This window comes from Vombatus ursinus, unplaced genomic scaffold (genome assembly GCF_900497805.2).
Source record: "Vombatus ursinus unplaced genomic scaffold, bare-nosed wombat genome assembly UNPS02014770.1, whole genome shotgun sequence".
NCBI lineage: Eukaryota > Metazoa > Chordata > Mammalia > Diprotodontia > Vombatidae > Vombatus > Vombatus ursinus.
In genome coordinates, this window is record NW_020954548.1 from 38,975,711 (window position 1) to 38,985,548 (window position 9,838).

A 9,838-nucleotide genomic window follows, 5' to 3' on the forward strand; every position below is an offset into this window, starting at 1 on the left:
CTGGCTGGTGCAACCTTAAAAGGTGACTGAGGCCCACAAAGAGAAGTTTCCCAAACCCCTACTTACCCTTTTAGGAACTGTTGCATCTACTGCAATGGCTTCTCTGGTATTCTCTTCAATGACCAAATACATGTAGTTGTCTTCCAAGACTGAAATAACCTTGACCTTCATGGTCCATTCAGTTTCAGGCTCTACATGAAAGTTAGGGAAAATGAAACTTTTTCAATCTGTCACTTAACAATCATTTCCTGAGTGTCTACTACAGGAAGGATCTGTGTGAGCAATCCTAAGGAGGGGAGAAAAACATGGATAAGAGACCTCCCTGCCCTTGGGGAACTTACACTTGTACAACGGGAATAAAATATCTACAATTCAGTATAGTACAAGGCAGGACATGATAGGAGCTATATGAGTGCTATTAACTAAATCCTAGAGGAATGCAGAGGAAAAAGAATCATTTCAAGTCATTTACCCACTCTGAGCCTCAATTTCTTCATCTGTAAAATGGCTTGGGGGGGGGAGTAGGGCAGGGAGAGAGGGACCAGGAGTATAATTTCTAAATTCTAAATTCCCTCTCAACTCTAATCTGGTAATATCTACCGAATCTATATATTCCCTGTCTTAATTTCTCTCCTGAATTTCAGTTGCAGATTACCAACTAGCTCCTCAAAATCTACACTTAGATATCTTGTTGGCATCTCAAATTCATTATGTACAAAATTAAACTCCTTCAACTAGGTGGTCCAGTGAATCTCAGGCCTAGAGTCAGGAAGACCTGAGTTCAAATCCAGCCTCAAATATTTACTAGCTGTGTGATCCTGGTCAAGCCATTTAACTTCTGTTTACCTCAGTTTCTTCAACTGTAATTGGGGATAGTAATGGCACTTACCTCACAGAGTTGTTGTGAGAATCAAATGAGGTAATATTTGTAAAAATGCTTAGCACACAGTGCCTGACACATAGAAGGCACTTCATAAATGCTTACTGCCTTCCCTTCTCCGAAAATCCATCATGACTCCTCCAAACTTCCCTATTTCTGTGGAGGGCACCTCCATCCCTCCAGTAACCCAGGTTCTCAGTCTTGGAGTCATCCTTGACTTTTCCCTCTCCCTAACCCCACCATATCCAGGTGTTGCCAATTCTAACTCCGTCTCCTCTCTTGAATCTATCCCTTCCTCTCTCCATTCCCATTGGTTTAGGTCTTCTTTCCTGGACTACTGCAATAGCCTCCAAACTGATCTCCCTGTTTTCATTTTCTCCAAGTGGTCCTCCACACAGCTGGAAAAATTATCTTTTTAAAACACTGACTATGTCACTTCCCCTATTGAAGAATCTTCAATGGCTTCCCATTGCTTCTATGATAATAACAATTTCTTGGCTTGGTATTTAAAGCCCTTCAGAGTCTGACTGCAAACCTCCCTCTGCAGAATTATTTCACATAACTCCCTTTCATACTCAACCATTCCATCCAGCCAAACAGACCTGCTTGCTGTTCTTTCAAGTCTAAATTTCCTCCCTCCTCACCTCTGTTTCCTTCAAGGCTCAGCCCAGCAACACACCCTACAAGAAGGCTTTCTGATCCCCCTAGGTTTTGGTGTTCCCTTTCTCCTCAAATAATCTTGTACCAAACTTCCCTGTATAAATGTTGTATCAACCTAAAATGCAAGCTCTTTGAGGGCAGAGGATTTTTCATTTTGTCATTGTATCCCCAGAGAAGAGCACAGTGCTTAAATGATGCCAGTTTCAAAGAGTTCCCTCTAATCTCCTACTCATCTCACATCACTCAGGATGTCTTCTGCTACCATCTCCTCCTTCACTCCAGTCTCACATGAAGGGTACCCCCTTCTCCCTGTCAAGACAAACCACTCCAAATGCACATGTAATGCCATTACATCCTGTCTTCTCCAGAAAAATTGCCCCTTTTATCATCCCTTCCCTCTCATTTATCTTTAATCTCTACCAGTTTTTTCCTTATTGCTTAGAAACATGCCTATGTCTCTTCAGCCTCAAAAAAAAAAAAAACCCTCACTTGACCCCTCCATCCCTGCTAGGTGTCATTCCATATCTCTCCTCTTCTGTGTGGCTAAATTCCTCAAGAAAGCTATCTACAACTGGTGACTCCACTTCCTTTCAACTCTCTTCAGACTGGCTTCAAATCTCATCATTCAAATGAAACTACTTTCTCCAAAGTTACCAATGATCTCTTAATTGCCAGATATTTGGGACCTTTTTTTTTTTTAGAAGCAATTGGGGTTAAGTGACTTGCTCAAGGTCACAGAGCTATTAAGTGTCTGAGGCCAGATTTGAACTCAGGTCCTCCTGACTCCAGGGCCAGTGCTCTATCCACTGCTCCACCTATCTGCCCCAGCCTTTTCTTTAATACTCATCCTTCTTGACCTCTCTACAACCTTTCACATTGCTGATCACTCTCTTCTCCTTGGTACCCTCTTCGAAGTTCTTATGACTACACTCTCCTGTTTCTCCTCTTACCTCTTAGATCTCTCCTCAGTCTCCTTTGATGGATCTTCATCCAAATCACTAACCACAGATGTCCCCCAAGGCTCTCTCCTGGACTCTCTTCTCTTTTCTCTCTATACTATTTCACTTGATGATCTCATCAGTTCCATTAATTCAAGCATCATCTCTATACTGATGATTCCCAGATCTATTTATCCACCCCTAACTTCCAGTATTACATTTCCAACTGCCTTTTAGACATCTTAAACTACATGTCCCACAGACATCTGAAAGTCAACATATTCAGAACTGAATTCATTATCTTTTCTCTCAAATCTTCTCCTCTTCCTAACTTTCCTATTACTGTCAAGGGTATCACCATCTCCCCAGTCACCCAGGCTCTCAACCCAAGTGTTATCCCCAACTCCTCATTCTCTCTCACCCTCTATAATCAATCTTTTGCCAAGACCTATCAACTCTACCTTCATAACATCTCTTGTATATACATTCTTCTCTGCTGTGATCCTGCCACCACCCAGGTTCAGTTACTCCACAACTGAACACTGCAATAGTCTGCTCTCTTGATCTCCTTGCAACAAGTCTCTCCCACTCCAGCCCTCTGTCTGCTCAGCTGCCAAATTGATCTTCCTTAAACAACAGGTCTAACCATGTCACCCCAAACCCTCCCCACTGAACAAACTCTCGAGGCTCCCTATTACCTCTAGGATCAAATATAAAATCTGTTTGGAAATCAAAGTTCCAGGCTCCCTCCTACCTTTACAGTCTTTTTATACCTTATTCCACTCCATATACTCTGTGATCCAGTAACACTCACCTACTTGCTGTTCCTCACATAAGACACCATCTCCTGACTCCATGCATTTTCACTGACTGTCCCTCATGCCTAGAATTCTCTTCCTCCTCATTTCCATCTCCTAGCTTCTCTGGCTTCCTTTAAGTCCCAGCTAAAATCTCACTATGGGGGCAGCTAGGTGGTGTAGTGGATAGAGCACCAGCCCTGGAGTCAGGAGGACCTGAGTTCAAATCTCAACCTCAGACACATAACACTAGCTGTGTGACTTGGGGCAAGTCACTTAACCCAAATTGCTTCATAAAATGAAATCTCACTTTGTACAAGAAGCCTTTCTTGATTTCTTTAATACCAGCGCCTTCCTTTTGTTGACTATCTCCAATGTATCACAAATATATCTTGTTTGTACATGATTATTTGCATATTGTCTCTCCCATTAGACTATGAGCTCTGAGGGCAAGCTGCTTTTTTGCCTTTCTTTGTATCCCCAGTGGTTAGCACTGTGCCTAGCACACAGTAGGTTCAATGTTTATTCACTGACTGTAGAGCAAGCACTTAATAAATGCTTCCTGAATTGAATGAATTGACTTCTAGCTAGAAGGACCAGGGAAGGAGATGATACCTGGGCTGGGCCTTGAAAAATAGTTATTAACAAGCAGAGATAGCAGGGCATTCTGGGCATAAGGGATGGTATGAACAAAGACATTAAGGGATGATGAGAGTTTCCTTCAAAGCTCAGCTCAAGAACCACCTACTGCATAAGGTTTTCCTGATTGCAACCCCAACTGCTTGTTCCTCCCCCACGAAATTACCTTGTACTCACTTTATATATTTTAAACATAATTATGTGCACATTTTCCTCAACATAGTGCCACAGAAGGCACTTAATAAAGGCTATTTACTGATTGATCAGAGGAAGTACTAAAGATATTTTGGAGAAAAAACAAGTAATCTAGTTTGGCTGAAACATAACAACAATTTACATTTCTAAGACTTTTGAAATAAGTAATTTCATGTGATCCTCACAACAACCCTGTGAGTTGGGTAGTATAGGTATTATCCCCAGTTTAAGAAACTAAGCCTCCAAGGGATGAAGTAATTTGGCCAAGGTCACACAGGTGAGAAGTAGCAAACATTGATACTTTGATTCTAAATCCATTGCCACAAAAAAAAAAAAAGAAAGAAAGAAAAGAAAAGAAACATTCAGGGTAACAGGGTAGCTGCAAAGATAGGTTAGAGCTAGCTTGTGGAGAACACAAAATGGCAAGCTAAAGAGTATGGATTTTATTGTGGGCCCTGGGGAGCCATTGAAGTCTTTTACTAGGAAAGTGATGTTATTATATCTCTGCTTGACTCGAGAGCAGAAATGATTAACCTGGGGTCCACAGACCCCTGAGAAGTCCATGGATAGATTTCAGGGGGTCTGTGAACTTGGATGGAGAAAAAATACATTTTTATTTTCATTAGCTTCTAATTGCAATTTAGAATTTCTTTCCATTATGAATATTTAAAAAAACATTATTCTGAAAAGAGGTCCATAAGCTTCACCAAGACGCCAAAGAGGCTTATGACACAAAAAAGGTTTAAAAAAAAAACAAGCCAAACCTCTGATATAGAGTAAGCATATGCAGAATGTATCAGAGGGAGACTAGAAGCTATTCAATTATCCAGGAGGGAGAATAGCCCCTACCTCCTCCATCATCATCATCATCATCATCATCATCATGAACAACAAAAAGTGTTTATTATGCATTCTGCTGAGTCAGATCCAGTTCTTGCCCTTTGGGCAGCTCACCATTTAAGACACACATGGAGACCATCAAGAGCTGAATGGTTAGCATACATGACTATATAACCAAGTGTTTCAGATCAAGTACATTTAAATTAACCATCAGGGAAGCAAGTTGGTGCAATGGATAGAGCACCTGCCTTGGAGTCAGGAGGACCTGAATTCAAACCCCACCTCAGTCACTTGACATGTACTAGCTGTGTAACCCTGGGAAAGTCACTTAACCTCCATTGCCTCTCAAAAAAAAAAAAACTGCATCAGAAGTGGGTTAAATGTACTCATGGGGTAGTGAGTACAAGTGAATGGATTGGCCTGAGAACTTCAAGTTTAATCAGGTCAAGATGGCTGAGTCAACGTCACTGATCTTCAGATGCGTCTAAGAGGGCTTCTTGGGATTTCATGTCGAATATCAAGAGCTATCTCAGTGACAGAATAGGTTTAAGGCTAGAGCCACGGCACAATTTATCAGATGACCGGGTGGTTGTGAAGGTCATATTATCTTTGAGTTCCCAAATAGGCTCTTTCTTCCTAGGATGCCTAAGCAACGGACCTAAGGGTCGTGCCCAGGCTTAAAGCAGTAGATGAAAAGCAATTTTCAGTCATTTAGGGAATTTGTGCCAAAGTCAAATGCAGCTGCCATAGGGGGTCTGGGCAAAGGTGTACTCATTTGTGCAGTCACTTCTCTCTGGGCCTCAATTTCTGCAACAGTAAAATGAATGGATTGTACTAGATAATCTCTGAGATCATTTCCAGTTGTGTTGTCGCATGTCGTAAAATTGGGGGGTATATGGTGTATGGCATTTGCCGATCGAGGAGCCAGGGACTAAGAATGTAAAAATGAAATGTCCTCACACTCGCAAATACCCCTACAAATATACAACCAGACACACGGCTATGCCCTCCGTCCAACTTAATTCATCTCCTGACACTCGCCCAAAACTTCTTCCCATCACCCACCTCCTTACACCCCCAAAACTTCTGCCCATCTGTCTCAGGTCTTCTTACAAATGCTCCCAGAGGGCCTGCCCACCCCCGCTCCTCCCAGCCTCTCTCTCCATTTCTCCTGCCCCCCTCCCCCCCACCAACTTCCGCCCACCACCCCAGCTTCCGCCCCCGCCCATTTCTCCCCTCCACTTCCGCCCACGTCGGCCCCTCCCCTACGGCCGCTACCCCCTCGCCGTCAGGGGGAGAAGGTCTCCCACCCAGGATCCGGGCTCCTCACCAGTGGTTGAGCCTGGCCTGACCTGTCCAAACAGCGAGAACGGCGAGGGGTGGGGAAGCGCAGCCCGAAGGCTGCACCAGGGGCTCGTCCGGGGCCGGCCTTGGCTGTCACTGGCCCCGGGAGCAACCCCGCCCACCAGGAGCGCACGCCACCAACGGCCTTCGAGCGAGCACCCCTTCCCCCCCCCGCTTCCAGGCTCCGCCCTCTCCCTACTCTACCCCTCTCCTCTTTTCCCTCCCCCTCCCCCACCTCCAGCTCCCCTCCCCCCCGCCTCCCCTCAGCTCTCCACCCATTTCCAAAAGCTTCAGAGAAAAGCGGCCTCGATAACCTCTGTCCTGTCCTTCTCCACCCTAGCCAGCTCCAACCCTTCCTGAGGAAGCAGCTCCCTTCCACTCCAAAGCTAGCCCCTCAGAACGAAGCTGCCCATTTTCCCCTGCCGCAGTTAATCAGTCGGTGCCTCAGAGGTCGCCCTGCCCCAGTTTCCATGGCCCCAGGGACACTGCGCTCCCCGAGCCGAGCCTCACACTCCACCTGACCCTGGTTCTTATTCCCGTCTAGGTCCCCTTCCAGTTCCCCTTCCCATTTTTTCCCTGCTTTTAGTCCTTGCCTTCTTCCCTCGGGTCTTCCCAGGCTACTTCCCTCATTCCCACCCTTCCATTCCTTTGATTCATTGCGTGAGCAAACACTGGTCAAACACCTGCAGTTCGCAGTGTGCTGTGCTGCCGCCCCACTGCCTTTTCACCCCTCCCCCCAGCCCTCTAGAAAGTGAGTCTTCTTCAGTCCCAGCTCTCGGAATCCATCACCCCAGGCCCCTTACCCTTCACAGAGCCACACTAACTTCCCAGACACCCTTCTCTCCAGCTTCCTCACACAGAGGTGCTTTTGCCTCAATTCACAGATAGTAAAGAATGGCATATGAGTGAGATCATTAGCATTAGAATCAAGAGACCTGAGTTCTACTTCCTGCTTTGCCATCCCTCAGTCCAGGAAAGAAGTCAGTGGCATCCCATGGATCTTTGCCCATCAGAGTCTATAAGGATTCAAGTCTAGTTGCTCAAAGCCCATCAGAGGACTATGCCAAACCCTCTCTTTACTGAAGACTTCCAAGGATAAACTCTCTTTGAAGACCAATTTTCTAAATTGGTCTCAATAAAAGTCTGTTCTTAGGGCATTTTATAGCTACATGGTAAGTGACAAAAAATAATAAAACCTGGACACATTTGCTAGACATAGAAGTAAGTTTATTGAAGAGAAGTATCGTGTTGTGCCTTATACACTATATGTACTTAATGTTTATTCAATTAGACAGAATTATAGCTATAAAGAACCTTAGCCACCACAGTAGAAAGGGTTTCAGCCTGGGTTTCAGGACACCCAAGTTCCAGTCTTAGGTTCTCTAGCTCCACAAAGGCTTCCATGTTGGCAAGGAGATGATACTTGGATTCTCTAAGACTATGCCAACAGAGAGCAAAGTCTTGACAGGTTCTACCATGATGGAAGAAATTTTAAGTATAGAGCTAGGACTGGACTATACCTGCTTTCTAAGGACCAGTTAAAACATGGGAAGGCTTGTCACCAGTCAGTTGACCATTTGGTGATGAATGCTTTTAGATGGGGCAATAGATGAAACAAAAACAAAAAATGGCCCTCAGTGCTATATGACCAGCTTAGCACTTCTGCAGTGATAGTCACAGAGTAGCAGAAAAGGGGAAGAGGGTGCTAAATTAAATCACTGTTTTAGACAGTGAACATCGATGTAAGATAACTAAGTCAGAAGACAAAAGGAAGCTGCCACTAAATAGAAGGGTGGCTCACAGTTTCTTCTCTGGGGTGAAAATAAAGGAATTGGCAGAGTTTTTATTGTTTTTTTTAATAGCTTGTCTAGAGACAAGTAGAAACATCATTTCATAGGATGTTTGTTTATCTTGTGTGGCAGTGCTCAAGCTAACCATTTGAAATAAGACAGCCATGAAGATAATGCAACAGGTACCAACATCTGTTCAGGGGATGAAGAGCTGGAGAAATTCTACAAAACACTTGTTAAGATCAGGATCCTCCAAATTAAATCAATAAATATTTTAATAGTAACTTCAACATAAAGGTGGGCATAGGGAAAGATGGCAAAGAATTGTAAAACATGATATAAGAATAAGAAATAAGAAGCACTTAGACATAGACCATATGAAAATGTCATGTTCATAGATAATGAATATATCATCTTCAAAAAGAGAGGTGGGAGGCACTGAGACTTGAAAGCATCACAAAAAAAAATAAAAAGAAATCATATTTGAACAGACAAGAAACAACGGGGTACTGATGTGGGAGTCATTTCCAAATTAGCTGTCAGGGTACAGTTACCAAATTATTAACGCAAAGATCAAAATTAGAATAAAGAACAAAAATGAACATGCAGGCTACCTCAATTTGACCTATTTCAAGAAGTTGTTGATGCAAAAAAAAAAAAGGATTTAAAAAATTACAAAGACCATGACAATTTCTTAAGAAAATTTAACCAATGTAACTTAATCGGCACAAGGAGGAGCTCAAAAGAGCCTAGAAACTGCCTCAACTAGCAAATAATGTATCTCTTTGCCAAGTATTATGGCCCCCAAGACAACACAAGTTTAGAATATAAACATTTATAAGATCATATAGAGGAAAACAGTAGCAAATTAAAAAGGTACATAAAACAGTGAGCAGTTATGGAGGGAAACAAATGTTTACAGGGACTTAAGCCAGATCATCCTGAAAGCATTTAAGTATGAAATTAGAAAGAAAAACAACATGAAAAATGGAAAGGGTGAGTCAAGATTACTAAAACAGTAACTATGCTTTCCTCCTGTCTTCTCCATCAGATTCCTTCCACTATCATTTCCCTCCTCACTATCTAATCTTTAATCTCTCCCCATAGCTACTGTTTTCTTCCCTACCTACAAACACATTCAAGTCTCCCCATCCCTTTAAAAAAAAAATCCTCCCTAGATCCAACCATTCCTGCTAGCTAGTTTTAGACAGATAGATAGATATAGATAGATAGATAGATAGATAGACAGACAGACAGACAGATAGATAGATAGATAGATAGATAGATAGAAACTCAACTGAAACTACCCTTTTCAAGGTTAACATATAATCTAATTGTCAAACCCAAAGGCTTTTTCTCAATTCTCATGCTGCTTGATCTTCTTGATCTCTATGCAGCACCTGATACTGGTAAACACCCTCTTCTCTGACAGTTTCTAGGACCCTGCTCTCTTGGTTCTCTTCCTGCACATCTAACTGCTCCTTCTCAGTCTACTTTAAGGGTTCATTGTATCACACCCTCTAAATGCGGGTATAGCCCAAGGCTCTATCCTGAGCCCTTTTCTTTTTTCTCTCTGTACTCTTTCACTTGGTGACTTCATTAGCTCCTATGAGCAAATGATAATCTCTATGAAGATGATACCCACATCTATTTTTCCAGCCCTAGTGTCTAACCTGAGCTCCAGTCTTGCATTACTTCCTGCCTATTGGACATTCCAAACTGGATGTCCCATAAGAATCTCGAACTCAACATGTA

The 9,838-nt window shown here is 43.0% G+C and overlaps 1 protein-coding gene across 5 annotated transcripts in view; it reads right to left on the minus strand.

The window, feature by feature from the left end:
- The window catches only part of HAGHL (hydroxyacylglutathione hydrolase like), a 29,864-nt gene extending 22,684 nt beyond the window's left edge, over positions 1–7,180 (minus strand). For 2 of the 5 annotated variants that reach the window (XM_027863131.1, XM_027863134.1), the window contains exons 1-2: positions 6,280–6,406; positions 67–191 (exon numbers count right to left, since the gene is read on the minus strand). In XM_027863131.1, the coding sequence (XP_027718932.1) occupies positions 67–171 (105 nt within the window). In that variant the 5' untranslated portion in view covers positions 172–191; positions 6,280–6,406. Of the gene's footprint in view, positions 1–66; positions 192–6,279; positions 6,407–7,096 lie in introns of those variants that run through there. The other 3 variants (XM_027863132.1, XM_027863133.1, XM_027863135.1) reach the window with 3 other exon arrangements.
- Between the last annotated feature and the right edge of the window lie 2,658 nt (positions 7,181–9,838).